General features: G+C 40.0%; 1 protein-coding gene across 2 annotated transcripts; it reads right to left on the reverse strand.

Moving 5' to 3' along the window:
* Positions 1 to 3,903: 3,903 nt before the first annotated feature.
* On the reverse strand, positions 3,904 to 10,692 carry LY96 (lymphocyte antigen 96). Of its 2 annotated transcripts, none has more exons than XM_037381854.1 (5): positions 10,320 to 10,692; positions 8,533 to 8,622; positions 7,460 to 7,591; positions 6,372 to 6,424; positions 3,904 to 4,278 (listed from the first exon to the last, which is right to left on the reverse strand). In XM_037381854.1, exons 1-5 carry the CDS (start codon positions 10,489 to 10,491, stop codon positions 4,204 to 4,206), a joined length of 522 nt encoding a protein of 173 aa, XP_037237751.1. In that variant the 5' UTR covers positions 10,492 to 10,692; the 3' UTR covers positions 3,904 to 4,203. The 2 variants fall into 2 exon arrangements, with proteins under 2 accessions (XP_037237751.1, XP_037237750.1); XM_037381853.1 differs by having other exon boundaries at positions 3,904 to 4,408; positions 10,320 to 10,691.
* Between the last annotated feature and the right edge of the window lie 5,233 nt (positions 10,693 to 15,925).

A 15,925-nucleotide genomic window follows, 5' to 3' on the forward strand; every position in this document is an offset into this window, starting at 1 on the left:
ATCTCCTGGAGAACAAAAACCGCAGTGGATGTGCCCAGTTAGCAGAAGTTAAAAATTAATAACAAATTATCATTTGCTCTGTAGCGCTTGAAAATTTTGTGCAGGGCAGGAAGATGGGCAGACAGGAGCTTAATGCTCAGAATGAGTGACAGTTCCCTCCTGAGAGCAAAGAGACAGGTTTGCTATTAAAAGTTTTGTTTTCTGAGATGTGACAGTAAGAAATTATGTTAGCAAGAAATTTAAGCTTAAAACCACACCACCTGTAGCTAAGACAGCTGTTTAGGCTAAAGCCCAATAGAAAAAAAAAGGGGTTTTTTTGCAGGCAGAAGCTTTGGGAAGCTGTTATAAATTGTCTGGCCAAATACACATATGTGTATATATGTGTATATATATTAAATATGTATTTTTATATACATATATATAAGGTCTGTCTTTGCCAGCAGTAAAATGCATCTTGAAGAAAAGAGGTTATGGACATACCCATCTACAGCAGCCATGCAGCAAGGCCCCTGTGCCTGGGATCCACAAGACAAGCATGCACGCACAGTGACTATTTCCAGGGATTTCCAAAGTCCAATCATTTCTAACGCCAGCAAGGAGAGTTTCCAAATTTCCTTTCTCCTGCCCTCTCTCACCTGAGCTCTGCAGACATGAGCTGTCCTCCCTCCCCTCCCTCCCTCCCCGCCTCCTTCTCCATCTCTCCCCATTAGAAATGTCACTATCCCCATCTGCTGCCCCTGAACTCCCTATGCTGGCAGGAACACACAGGCAGAATGAAGCAGCTGAAGTCATTCAGCATAATATGTGCTACATTGACACTTCAAAGGCAATTGCTAGCATTTTCCACCCAGAAGAAAATTGTGCAAAAGGCTTTAATGCTGCCATGTTTCTCTTTTGATGCCTGTAACACAGATCAGGATATATCTCCTGCATCAGCCAGCCCAACTCCTTGCTGCAGGCACCATGTAGTTTATTTGTTCAGTATGACTGTGCATGCTTTTTACCAGTTAAGCTTACTAACTGGTGCCTGAGGGATTGCTTACGCCCCCTGGTACATACCTGGATCAAACTATGCTGTCATAATACCTGAATTACGTGGAATGTTCTTCGTGTGTCTCTCTCAAATGGTGTTACAATTTCAGCCAGCAAATGTGTGCGTTATTGCGGTCAGCAGGACTTCTCTCATTTGAAATTATGCATGCCTTACTCTTTTTATCAAATTAAACTGTAATAACAGCTCAAAAAGTGTGCGCTCTTACTGGAAAACCGTTTTACAGGAACTGCTTCTTCTGATAATTACATATTTGACGACAGAGGGTGAGGGGGTGAAGAAAAGCTATTTTCCCATCTGCAGTAAATCCTGACAGCCGCTTCAAAACAACAGTAATGAGGGAGAGAAAAAGAGATATTTGTGAAGGCTTTAGATAGCAGTTTCAGATAAGCATGCCACACACAGACAGGCCTTCCTTGACTTACTTGGGTTTGCAGGAGAGGGGGCTCTGCACAGCTCACTAGGAGTCCTGGCAAAATGCAGGTATCTCAGGATGTGTAGGTCTCACTGAATATTTTAAGCAAGAAATACTTAGTGAATGGTTTGCTTCATAGCATTCACACCATTCAAACTCTGGACAGAGCCAGGAAATGAAGAAGTAAAAAATGGATTCAAGTTTACTGAGCCAATAAATTGAAGAAAAGGGAAACATTCAGGTCTGTCTTTACTGAGCCCAAGTAATTCACTTCATCCTAAGTAGACTCCTCTTTGCTGTAGAGCCCTGAGTATGGGCTCAGGAAAGTTTGGAAAGGATAAAAGTTAAATGATAACTGTTGTCAACTCTGGACAACAGCAGGAGAAAGAAAAGCCCTGTAACAGCTCTGTCCTGTCCTGGGAACAAGCCACGCTGAGCAAACCTCTGCCTTCAGCTTTCCTTTTCACCCTACAGTACTGCAGCGATTTCAGAGTTTTTGCATGTTTTCATGCAAAGATCAGCTGTTTGCGTGGTCTTACACCTTACAAAAACCTGTCTCCTCTTGTCCAGGGGGAACATGGCGCAGCAGCCACCAGCACGGCAATAAGTGGAAACCTGTCATGTGCAAGAGAAAGCTTGAGGCTTTTGAAAGGTCTTTGCTTTATAAAGTTGTGGCTCCTGTGTTCTGCCTCGCAATCCTATCTGCTGGCATGTGTAATCATAACCCTTCAGCTAAAGATGTACACTATAAATGTCTGCAACGCAAGCTACCAAATACATATGTTTATCTGTAAATGTCCCTATTTAGATACAGAAATTCTATTTCTACCTTTACATATACTGTAAATTTTCTGTAACACCTATGAGGCACGAAAACACATGCTTATGAAAAATAGAGCATATGAATGTCCTTGATTTTCTGGAGCTGTCAGTCTCTCCTGCCTGCAGTACTTGCTGCTTAATAAACAAAACATTTATTCTAACACCCTGAACAATTCAGGGCAGCAAAAATCTCAGAACACTTTGTCACTAAAAACCATTTTGAGACTTTACCTGGTGCTTGCTGGACACTGTGAAATGGGTACACAGGAACATCATACAGTAAGACTGTTCCCTAGATCAGCAATACTATTTGAAATGAGCAAAACAGAAGAAGGAAAGTACTTAATGGCTATCAGTCTCTCTGGCTGCTTTTGATTCATATTTTAGATTAAGAGGAAACTGATTGCAACTCTAGTAACTTGGTTCAAACATAAGCAGGAGCTGCTGTGGTACTCCATCACGGACTGTTCCTGGAACGGTGCATAGATGGAAGATGGAAGGCAAGGACAGATGCTTTGCCATTGCCACTTGGGTGTAACTGTGGCTTCTTGTACCCAGCCACGATGCAGTTCTACTTCTTATATTTTTACTGACTCAATGATTTTGCTTTAGATTGCCAAACTAGCTATACTGAAACCAAATTTTCAATGGAGTATCTATATACTTGGGGAGGGGGGGTTTGTGGATTTTTCTGATGCCAAATTTGAAAAACACCTTTACGTGTAAAGTAAGATTAAAAGCTTCACTTCTGCTAATCTTCATGCTTGGTATTTAGCAGTCTGAAGGAGGGATGGTTTGTTCTGTTTTTTCTTTTTTTCCAGGCGTTTGGAAGCAATTTGCTAGACACAGCACGACCTAGCGGCCAGCGCAATGTGTAACTTCAACTCGGGCCCATTCCTTAGAGAAAAGCTTCTGAACTCACCAAGCAACCACTGGCTGGGGGCTGAGGATGAAAAGAGGATACGGCATCCACAGGGTGTAAGGAGGGTATCTGTCTGAAGGCAGCAAGCACTTGCACACTGCACCGGTCAGCTGTCTTTCACCATACAGCAGCACCAAAGCACCACGAAGCATGAAAGGATGCCACTCTCTTCCCAAGGACCAAATCTTGTACTCCATCAAAGTCTTGCCAAAGGCCTTGGGTGCAGAGATGCAGCAAAGTAAGACAGTGCCCATGGTCAGGCTGCCCATGAGGCAGAAGCCACAGCTTTAGACATGCTTTTGATCCCTGAGGAATAGATCAACCTGTTGGGCAATGACAATCCTGCTGCTTCTGAAGGAGACAGCTTGTGTAGCCTCTGCTCCTCAGACCCTGAGCAAGAGCTGAAAACATGTTAGGGGGTGGCAGATACAGCTCTGGACAGCTAAATACAGCTGTACTATACCAGTGTAACTGGAAACATGTTCCACTTTCTATGTTATTCACATCAGCTGATACCACATAACAAATCATTACTTCTCTGGTTCAGCTCAATGCAAACGGAGTAGAATATTAGGAAACATCTAAAGATAATCACAAAATAACAGGAGAATAACAAATATTTCTCAAATTGATTGTACAAACAAGTTTTATTGTTAAAAGGGAAAAAAAAAAAAAAAAAGAAACACAACAGAGTTCCCAGTTTCAATTGCTGTTTTATTTCAAACTGAATACTGGTGAACTTCTGATTCTTGCACTTCAAAACTTCCTATATTAGTTTCGTGCAGTCTGAAGGACTTGGCATTTTCATAACTCAAGGCACAGCACCAAAATGCAGTCCTCAGCCTGACATCCAGTCAGGGTTATTCTGTGGGTTAATCAGGATTCTTGATTCCCAGAGATTTTGTGCACACTGGTTGAGCATCTGATTACAATGGTGCTATAAATGGGTAAGACTATCCATCAGGTAGCTTTCCAGACAGTACATGATGTATTCTACCTCAGGAAAATTAGCGTGCTTATTATTTCACAGCTTGGATTCCAGTTGCTTGCAGAAGTGACCTCTGTGTTCTGGAATTATTTGAAATGTTTGTCACATTCAGTAAATGTCTTGTTTTACTATCATGGTGATATTCAAGCATATGAACATATTATTCTCAGAATCATCAGAGAATCCTTGTAAAATAATGTCATAATTGCCCTAAAACAAGCAAGAAAAAAAATATTAGTGCATAAGGCTGTTCACTCTTGTCTAAATAGCTGCTTGGAATAGTTCTGGTGATTTCTGTTAGGACTGAAAAAGAAAGATTCCCATTGGGGACTGTTATCATGGGTATATTCAGATATATGTGTATATAAAAAAGTAGCACTCATCTTTCTTCCCATGACCTGGGTACTAAGGAACAGCAGTAGGCTGTGGTCCAGCTTGCACTTGTCAGGGTCCTCTCTCAAACCAGAGTCCTGTGCTCCTGAGGGCACCTGCTCCTCCTTCCAGAGCTGTTCTCTTGAGTAACATTTCTGACTCCACAAATGGGAATTAACTGAGTTGATACACCAGGATGCATTCTGCAGCAACCAGCTTTTTTGTTGTCAGCTATAATCACATACTGGATAACTAACTGCTATTCACCCTCAGTGGTGTTTACCAAAATCATCAATTCATAGTGAATGTATGATGTGAATGCATCAAATCTCTGCTTGATGAAAGCTAAAGCAACTTCATACTATTATTGGTGGCAAAAAGTTTGTCCTGAGTTTGGACGTGATGTCAAGATTAGGATGAACTAAGTTAGAGAGAGGAGAGTAGGAGGAAGGAACCACGTGAGAAGAGTGCTGTAGCCATTCTTCAGTCCCCGATCAAAGCAGAGCCAGTGCTTCCCCTAGTGTGAGGTCTTAAGCTGCCTACTTCAATCATGCTGTCAGTGGCCAGCTCACCTCCCTGCATGAAGCATCTGCTCCCTGACTAGTGGGATACAGCTTGCCTGTACCTTAGACATAAGCCTGGCTCTGTCAGTCACACTTTCTCGTGGTGCACACTGCTGTAAGCAACACTAGTACTCACATCAGCTCAGCGTCCCTTCCAGACCCACCACTGTGCTCATTCACATCCAGCAGTCTGATTCATAAAGCAGCACCAACCCAGGCTTAGCTGTTGTCTAGCTACCCACCTTCACACTCTCGCACAGACTTTTGTAGGTACCAGGACAGAAGACAGCTTGGTGGCCCCTACTGAATCCAGGTCTTACCTTACCTTCTTTGACACCTGTCACCTTCCTCTTCTGATACGGCAAACTGGAGATGAGTACTTGGGAGCTGAAGGGCTCTTAGGACCAATCTAAGGACTGGGAGGCTTGCAAGTGTTTCTAGTTTACAGGGAAGGCTATGATTAGAGTTAGCTCCTGGTCTGGAAGAGTCCCATCAGGAAGTGTCAGGTCTGCCTCATCTATAGGAGGACTGTTTATGGCAGAGGATATTCCTGTCTACTACCAGCTCTGGGGCTAGAAGAGATGCTGTGCTGGATGGAGTTCAACACCATTGAAGGCCCATGAGCTTTGAGTTAAGGAGAAGCTGGAGATTTTGTACCAGTAGAAGCTCCTTAGTAACATTTATGGGAATGAATAGGGATGGTAAGGGTCTTAAGGCTCAGGCAGCTGATGAGGCAGGTGTTGGATGAGAGTGGGCTAACCTGAGGACCGATGCTCCTCCTGGTTTAATGCTGGAGCATTGCTTTTACTCTTGGATATGGTTATCCCTCTTCAAATCTTTGAACAGGATTTCAGGGAGGAACAGATGAGCGTGTGAAGACAACATACCATAAAGAATGAAACGGGCAAGAAGAGTATGGATGGATTTACTCAAAAAGGTTAAAGGAAACACAATAATTTACCAAACAAAATTGAATGATTAAGGTGACATTAACTGATATCTTTGGTCTTTTCTTTTATAAAATAAAGGAGGAATAATAAAGGAATAATAACGTGAGGACATCTAACATTTCAAGATGCTACCATTCTGGAGTCATAACTTCAGGCATGAGAAAGTTTTCTGACATTTCCTTCTGCTGTTTTCTACAGTTTGAATGAAAATCTCTTTTCAGAAAATATATACCTGTAAGTATGTGATTCTGCTATTGCTATTTTTTTATATAAAATGCTGAAAAGTACCTTTGGAAAGTTTGTTCTTGAACCTTTAATGTCAAATGTTGTTTCAATTGTTTCTGTAAAACAGAGATAATGATAATATAAACGGTTACTTAAGCATAAAGCCATCAATCAAATTTCTTAAATAACTTCAAAGCAATACGGCATATCTCTCAGCAGCAGTGCCCATACCATTTACTCTTCCACCGATAAAGCCCTCACCTGTTTCTCCTCCCAGAGCTCTGCCTATTTGTCTAAACCACAAAAGAAAATAGAAATTAAGCCCAATACTCCTGCAACATCTCCTACAGACCCATCCTACTGTGATAACTCAAATAATGTAACTTGTAATAGTAGTTCAGTTGAATGATAACCGAAGAGAGCTGGAATTAATCTTAAAACAAAGGAAAACACAGATTTCATATTTTAACTTCCTCGCAGGTTTCTTTGGCCTTTAGTTTGACATCCTGCCTGAATTTTCTGGATCTGAGCCTGTGTCATGTTAATGTTGGTTAGCCCTTACAACAGGATTGATGCCTCTCTAATAAGAAGAGCGTTATACATGGGCGTAGAGAATCTCTTTAAAAACACATCCAGACACTTCTAAATGAATTGTTTTCTGTATATTAGTAGTGCCCCTAGCTCCTCTCAAGTTTTCTGTCCAGTCCAGTCAAATGTACTCTTTCTGGGTAATTTTAAGAGATGTTAACAATAAGTGTCATGACAAGATGAAGGGTATTAGCAATCCTAATTTATAGAGATGGAAACTGCAGTACTGCAGTGATAATCCTAATTTATAGAGATTAGTAATCCTAGTTTATAAAGATAGAAACTGAAGCACTATTAAACGGCAGGATATTAAAGCATAGAATATGGAAATTTTCTATTTTAGCGGGGTTCTGGCACTGGAGGACTGCCTGCTTTGAAGTCTGCTGCCTGTCAAGCAAGGTGAACAGGTCTAGATTGTGGAGAGAAAAATCCATCTGCATGGGTTGATCAATCAGTCCTTTAAGAGATCTGCTTAGTGAGGAAAAAGGGCTGGCAGGATATGGCCCTGTTGGGGAGGGAAACTGCCAGGCAAGGGAAAAGCACTGTATGTTTTCCTTACTGACCTCCTTTCAGCCTTCTGCACACTGAATATTCGTCGTCAGCGGCTCCACTACAAAGGACTTCTTTCCAGTGAAACGCTTTGGCTCCGTCAAACCAGACATAGAAGATGACCTTCAGGAAGGTGATGTCACTTCCTAGTTAAGACATTACAAGTAAGAAAATGGTAGCTGGTGGGGAGGAGAAACATATATGCAGACGTGCTATTTAAATAAAAACTATTTTTCTCTGAAATACAGTATTTTTTAAATACTCCCCCCCCAACTAACAAAAATACATATCTTGAAAACTGTTACTTCCAGAAAAACAAAAAGCTGGTTTTCAACAAAAAGCATCAGTCATAAAAAACACTTGAGCGAACAATTTCAAAATCAGTTTTAATTTCTTTAGCAAAGATATCGAAGTTCACTCAGCTCCACAGCTAACCCAAATAAAGAGTCAGATGAGGACTATGTTGTTTTAAGCCGGTGTTGCAAACAAACTGTCCTGGATGCTGGTAGCCATGATAAAGACACCTTTCTAGTGAAGCAAACTTAGTCCAGCTCCAGCATATTTACTCAGAAGGTAAAGTTTATCATACAGCCATTTCATAAGTAACTCCACCTGCCAGCTTAAAGATAGGTTTAAAGATTAAAATTAGGTTTGCATACACAATCCAGTATCATTTCCAGCCTCTGGAACACACATATTCTTAGTAGGAGTCCTGCCTACTTGGATAGCCTAATAATATTCTCCTTCCTTAAAAAGACTTGGAAGTTCTTCAGGCCAGAAGAGTTTGTGTGCTGCAGCTCCTGCCTGCTTCTTCCAGACAAAGGCACGTGCACCTAAACTGTCTCAGATTTGCATGTACCGTGGCAGCCAGCATGCACAGTTCTGGTAAATGCCCCAACAAGCAAAATTCAAACATGCTTATTTCCATAAATCATTTCTGTCCATCAATATAATTTACCTATTCAATTTTTAATCACAGAAACTAATCTCCTAAATAATTTGTCATTTAGGATGAAATGTCAGCTTTTTGCTTGTATTCCATTTTCTGCATTGGCAGAATATAATTGTCTAGTCAAGGGGGACTCACGTGGAATCCAGGTAAGTGCAGCCTTCCAGACGAAATTGTTCATAATGCTGCAAGGTGTCAGGTTAAACATGAAAATATGAGCTATGGAATCTACAGGAAAAAAGTATTTCATATTGGTAGTGTGACTAGGCTTCTCCAGGAAAATAATAAAAATATACATATATATACACACAATAAACACATACACAGTATTTAGTATAAGGTATATACTATAAAATTGCCTCATCTAAATATCCATCATAAGTATTAGATAATAAACATCTATTTTTAATTACAATTTTATTTATTTATATGCTTAGAGGTAAAAATAATGTATTTATTTAAATAGCAAGAAAAGTCAATTATTTGGTCAAAGATATTTTGCACACAAAACATAAGAGGCAAAATTATTTTTATTCCTCTTCTAAAGTTAAACAAACTTTTTATTAGCACTAAGCCAGCGTGGTCCTCTGCTGAAAATATTACTACTAATGCTAACGATGGAATCTATATAAACTTGCTGACAACAGCTGAAAATGTTTTTAAGGTATCAGCATATTTTCCAGGATAAGGTAAATGAGCCTTTGAGCAGATTTGCTTTGTGTGACCCACCTAGCGCTGTACAATGCACAGTGTCAGAAGCAGGGTGATAAAGCATCATACAACCTGTATCTAACCAAATGTAGACCCCATTAGCTGATATTTTAATTTAAAAAAAAAATAAAATTCAGTGACAGCCTTTGGAAGGGTTTTCAGTCAGTGTTTTTATTTTTATTTTAGGGAAGATGTCTGTTCAGATGTGCGCTGCGTGCTGTGGCGGGGAGGCGGGCTGGGGAAGGGGTACTCCTGCACAAAGGGGGCGGCAGGGACATGTACAGGGAAGGGTTCTGCCTTGTGTTTCAGGGATTAAAGCGAGGGCGTGCAGAGGGAAACTGTCTGGCTCTCTGTAGCCATCAGTCAGCTTCTCATCTTAGGCACAACTATGCATGGGGAATTCCGATGGGAAAAAGGACAAACAAAACCACCACGGTCCCAAAGGTTTGGTTTGCAAGCTTAAGCACTGCCACTTTTACCCTTGTGAAGTTTTTGAGTATTAATATAAAGCAAAGTACCCCAAAGAAACATGCCTTCCTGTGCCTCATTTTATATAGCTATTTTACAGTGATGTACAGTAGGGATGCATGCAGATTTCTGAAAGACATGGGCTTTTCCTTGCAAAGTGTCTCCTCCAGTGCCCACCTTCAGGCCACTGAGCTCGCCTGGGCTCACAGAGCCTGGTCGGCACAGACAGAGGGGGGGTGCCACGTCGTTGAATAATCAACCAAAACTCAGTGAATGATATGGATCCAGTAGCCCACAACACAGGCGTGGCAAGAAGGGACACGCCACGTTTCCCCAGTGCCTGAGCAGGCCTCCAGCCCAGCAGGATATCACATTCCCCCTTTCCTTCCATATACTTAAAGCTTTTCATTGTAATACATTAGTTAAATCGATGTGGATAATTTATACAGCACAGTACTTGCAAAACACATTTAAATCACTTGTCTTCTAATATTTCCTGAATCAAAACATGCCTGCTTTACCTGGGAGTAAACTTAGCTGCTGCAACCAGCATTGTGGTAATATTTACACCTATGCAGTATAATTCTTATAATAAGGTAATTAATAACAGAAATATACTTCAGCTGAACTTCTTATTTTGCTGTATTCATCAAAAAACAATTCTGAAAGAAAGCTCACATTTCCTCCGACTACAACAATTATTGTGCAAACACCAGTAAGAAAAGAATAATCTATGTTTTACTTACCACAAAAAGTGTAAGACAGTTCTAGATCTGATGATATGCAAAGAAATTCACTGACTCCAGGGGCAAATAAAATTAAAAAGAAAAGTCCAAACATAGTTACTTTTTTTGCTGAGTATTCAACGGAATAAAACTTTGGCTGGGGGAAAGAGGAACAAAAATTCAGCATAGTCATGCCCCGTCACATGTCTTCAGGGAATATTCAGTTGTTTTGTCAAATTCTCTGCAAGCTTAATTAATCCTACTACAGCACGATCAGTTATCAACACAATAAATTTTGTGAAGAAAAAGAATTTCTGCCTTTGTTGTTACATTTTCATCAGACAACGCAGATCAAGCCACGAGTGAAAAATGAAAGAGAGAACTGTATGAAATGGGGAAGTGAGGAGAAGTAAAATTATGATCACTAGAAGCACGTAAAGGGCAAGTTTAGTTGACTCATCAGATGTAACATTTGTTAAGGCATAATTTCAAACACTCACAGTGTTTGCTGTGCATACTGAAGAAGAGAAAAGTTCGCAATTTATGAAAACCAAGTCTACTCTTTTTATTGATATGGTAGCCAGTAACTCTCACAAGTTTTCAGAATGAATTTCTTACAAAGTTCACCGTGCTTTAAGAACACGCCAGCACTTTGGAGGAGCATAATTAGATGACACATTTCCAAATGGAGGTAAGCACGGAAGCTGAACGCAACTGTCTGACACATTATTGAGTAGCACCACCGATATCCTTCACAATGTCAGCTGCCATCTTCAAAGCTGTATCTATCAGTTAGACTACTTAGTGAAAAAAATCTTAAAAATCCATAAAATGACAACTGCCAGCGCAGCGCTCAGGCGTGGGTCCAGGCCAACACCGAACACTAGGCAACTAATCACAAAAGCTGTTGGATTTTGACTGAGATGTTTCTGTAAGAACAGAGAATCTACCTGCCACAACTGAAGACGGGTTAGGAGGCCGATTTTAACCTAGGATGTTGAAAACAGTCCAGGTTGCAGATTTTGATACCTAAGTTTGAAAACGCTTTTGGTATTAGATATACCCCCTTATTCTGTCTGTTAGTGCAATACAAAAAAGAATAACATATTTTGCCTCTATGTGCTATATTAATTCTGTGGGATCATTTAACCATCTAACTGACAGGAAACACAATTACATTTTTTTTTCTGAATGTAATTAAATACACAAAGTTACTGAATTTACAGAACTTAAATTATTTTCTCCTGAGTTACCTTCTTGATTTGCATGTATGTCTGTAAGGTCCTCTTAGATCAGAAATTGTATTCGTTTCATGAAAAAGAAGCAGTATATACAATAGACAGGTATTTGGTTTTGTGCTAGGCAGGAAACTCAATAAAAATTACTTAGAACAAATATAACTTAATCAATTGTTCTGACTCTCCCCACTTCCTATCACAATTCTCACAAATTGTGTGCACACCAGGGCAATATTTTACCAATTATAAAGGTGAAGTTGCAAAAGATTAATAAATTGGTTTTCAGAAGTCTGAACTTGTAACACAAAAGGTGATTTAGGAATAGTGGCATGCACAAGAACATGACTAATTGTGCCCAGAAGATGGGGGAGTTCACAGTCTAGTTAAAGAAGGTGAAAATTCAACCAAAAATGCTTAAAAGTACCAACTAATGAGCTAATACATGTAATAATTCACAAAATAAGTTAAAAGTTTTAAAATTTAATATGGGTAGACAATTCTTTTCATTATTTCTGTATCTTTCTACAGACCACAAGAAGAATCCCACTGGCCTGGCAGAGTTCAAGACTGAAAGAAATTTCTGGCATTTGGCTTTTATGTGGGGAATTAAAAATGATACAAATTTCCTGACAGATCTCCAGAGTACATATATCACACGATTTTTGCTGTTGTTTAATTGGAGGCTATAAAACATGCAAACCCTTTGTGATCACAGCAATAATACAGTCCTGTTTCAAAATGGCCAAATTTTGCTTAAAAATAGTAAAATATGTAGTGACATTGAAATAAATAGAGAAGGGCTGTAATAGTTGGAAAAAAGAAATGGAGTAATGAGACAGCCACTAAGGAGTGATGAAGCAGCCACTAAAGAAGAGCTACCCTATGCACATACGGTCAAATAAAGGTTCCTTTCAACCCCAAAGCCATGGCCGCTGATGTGGAGCGAGTCTCATCAGTGGGAAGCCAAGCCAGGCTCTCTGCTGAGTCTTCTGTCAGCCCAATAGATTTAGCAAAAGTCACAGGTCAGTCTGAATCAGGCACGAGATGGCACTGGCTGTACCCTATTGACGTATGCGATCACCCAGCCGAAAGCACGTCCCTCGGCAGCCAGACTTGAACTTGCTTTGCTGCACAGTGCGTTGGGTGGCTCACGGGCAGAGTGGAAAGAGCACTGCAGATGTACAAGGTTCTATATCAAAGCTCTTTAAGCAAAACTGAAGACAAGCTCTCTGCTGAACTCCGTGACTTTCTAGACCTGGTTCAAGAACAGGTGGTTTTTTTCAGATACTTGACGCAGGAAGTGATATAGATGAGGAATGAGTCCCCCCTGGTGGCTTAGACAGACACATGGTGAAACCTCTCTCCTCTCCTGTTCCTTATTGCACTTTTATTGTACAAGACGATTCCAATGCTTTGAAAGATCTGCGTAATGGGTTCCATTTTAGAAGGATCTGGCTGACTAATGGGAAAATAGGAACAATACCTGTTACCGGTATCAGGGCTAAAATATCATGTAGGACCACGATTATAAAGTCTATAGCCTTGACCACTGTTGCCTGATCATTTTTTCCTTAAATCAAATTAACCTCAAACATTTTAAAATCTTTTCAGCAAATTCAGTTTTAGATGCCTGTGGCTTTTGATGCCCATATCTGTGCTGTTCATAGACGTGACCTCTTGTGATGCTCACTGAAACCCCAAACCAGTACACTAGAGGTGTGAGGAGTCTGCTCTGTCCCTTTCAAGTCAGTGTGAAGGTCACTGGAAAAGAAGGATATAAACTTATATATACTCAATTTTTACTAAATACTCTTTCCTTACTCTGATCCAGAAGGAAGGTGAAAAAGAGAAAGAGAAGTGGAATGAGCTACACAGCAGTGTTAGCTCACTGACGTTTTGTGACAATTTACTTAATTTATTTTGAAATCTTTGCAACTACATTTGATATGGACCAACTTTCATATCCAGTTAACAGTACACAAAATAAATCCAAGTCTGGAGAATTTAGGACTTCATACTTCTGACACTTCATTTTACCTACATCTGAGATGCTGAGAGTAGAAGCTTAACTCCAAGCCTCCTCACTGATTTGTAGTTAAAATCCTTAAACTAAACTATGGTATTTTTATCTTCTTTCCCAGTACAACTAAAAAGTGCTTAACTTACTTCTGACTGAATTTCAAAATAATAATTTTGTATTTGGATTGTTGGCTGCAGATGAGTACTTTGACCAAATAAGCACTTCTAAGTCACTGAAATCTCCCTCAAGAAAGATTTATAACATACATTACCATAATATCCCATCACAGAAAAATAAAGAACATTATATCAGTACAGCAAACTACTCTGTTTCAAAGAGTTAGTCAGAGAGAATTAAAAATTGTGTCCTAGTTCTTGGCATGTACCAAACCCTCCCATTTATGGAAAACTCTTTTAAGATGTTCAGCACATTTATTCAATAAAGAAAGAGGCAATAATAATTTAATTTTCCTTGCAGGACCATTTGTGACAGTTTTTGAAGCAGACCTTTTCACAGCTGGAAGGAGACATGTTTATTACTTCTGATCCTGGATTTAGGGTTGCTGCTGAAGACACTCCAAAGGGGTTACATATAAGGCATGTGTTCACAAAACAAAAAAACGTTCAGCCATCAACATGAAGAATAGAAAATTGTAGCAATTCATGAATAAATCTCTCTTCTGAACTCCTCTCATCCTATCTTTGACAACGTGTTTAGTGGAAGTAGAAAGTTGTGCCCAGGGATACTAGAGAGAAGTTGAGAATTCAGCTCCTCTACATGCAGCTGATGAGTGCTTGAGGGTGCCAGGGGAGTCTGACCGGAGAGCAGTGCACCAGCATGTGTCCAGTGGTGAGTTGGTAGTGTTTGAATAAGACACCAAATAGTTGTGGAAAGAAAGAAAAAGTGATGTGCATTATTCTGAATGTACTTTTTAAATGCCGAATGCACTTTGGCTTAGTGGTTTCATTTGAATATATCACATTAAACCACTGGAAACTATTAAAGTGAAGTAAATACACACCAGGTGGTTTCCTGTGGAAACAATTATGTTGGAAATAACTCTCTGCCTGTTGCCAGTAGGCTTATGGTTTATTCTTTCCAAGCCAAGTTTAGGATTAAAGCTTATACTTATAAAGTATACAGTGAAACATTAAAGTCAAAAAGAAAAGAAAGCAGAGGGTGAAGGGAGAAGGGTTGTGTCCTACCTGAGGCTGACAGAAAGCACACCACAGCAATACTGCCCACCCTGGTATTCCAGAAATGGAGACAGCTGGAGATGTTTTGTGGCCATTCGCTCTTGTTCTCTGTTTTTCCCTGCTTAAAATAGCTGCTCACTGAGATCTGTATAGCTGTGGGATAATCTTATTACAGTGGGTCCAACTCCGAGCTAGCACACTTGTCCCATTCCTCAGCGGGGCTGTAGCAGGCTATGTTGTACATGTGGGCATGAAGAAATTTGTGGTATGACCACAGAACTTCAGAGCAACAAAATTACAGCAGCTTACCAAGTTTCCACTTATTAAGTTATACTGAGCGATTGTAATAATTCACATGTGTGCTTTTAATTTTTACAGCACAAATAGAATTTCATGACGTTTGCACCACCTAAATTAGGCCCTCATGGTACCATGCAAAAATCTGCACAGACTTTCTTCATCTTTGCCAATGCAATGACTTTGGTTCATAACGAAGCAAGCTCCAGTGAAATTAGTTACCTTTTAGTTCTAGAGCGTGCTTAAGATTGTGAAGTACCTCAGAGCTTTAACGATTTCTTTGAAGGATCAAAAGGAGTTAATTTTCTCATCAGAATTTTTTACATTTGCAAGAAAAGGCTGAGGGTTGTGGGAGAATTTAATTTTAAAAATAACATTAAAGAATGACAAGAAGCATTGCGCTTTATAATTAAGAATGGATAGGGACCTACATAATATTGTAGACAAAGCCAAAAACTTGAGAAAAAGGCAGAGGGACGTCATCAAGAAAATAGTACATAGTCAAAGACTAGAAAGAAAAATTTGCACGTATCCTGTCTGTTTTCCTAGGAAAAAAAAGCAGTCATCTGTGATCTTTCGTGGGAGCTTTTAAGGCTGGAAGAGGACATGAAGCATGTGTCTAGGAAACAGGCTGGAGTCATTTTGTATATTCCTGCTCTTCACACCAGATTGAGTAAAACTGGCTACCAGGGTAAGATGCGAGACCCAGCTGCCAGGGACAAGTCATTGGCTGATGCTGGAAAGGCTGTGGGAGCTGGCTGCCTTCGTAGTAGCTATAGCCTTGCAAATAAAACAGCTTGTAAATCCCGTCTTTTAGAAGACTGGGCTTCTACATCAGTATTTCCTTCAGAATCTCCACATGTATGAGCACATTCT

The sequence above is a fragment of the Falco rusticolus genome, chromosome 3, assembly GCF_015220075.1.
Source record: "Falco rusticolus isolate bFalRus1 chromosome 3, bFalRus1.pri, whole genome shotgun sequence".
Taxonomy (NCBI): domain Eukaryota; kingdom Metazoa; phylum Chordata; class Aves; order Falconiformes; family Falconidae; genus Falco; species Falco rusticolus.

Coding starts and splice junctions, on each gene's coding strand:
- LY96 (XM_037381853.1), bottom strand. CDS start 10,491: ATGACTATGCTGAATTTTTGTTCCTCTTTCCCCCAGCCAAAGTTTTAT. Junction 8,623..10,319: donor ACTGTCTTACACTTTTTGTG/GTAAGTAAAACA, acceptor TTTTTCCTGTAG/ATTCCATAGCTCATATTTTC. Junction 4,409..6,371: donor CAAGAACAAACTTTCCAAAG/GTACTTTTCAGC, acceptor TGCTTGTTTTAG/GGCAATTATGACATTATTTT.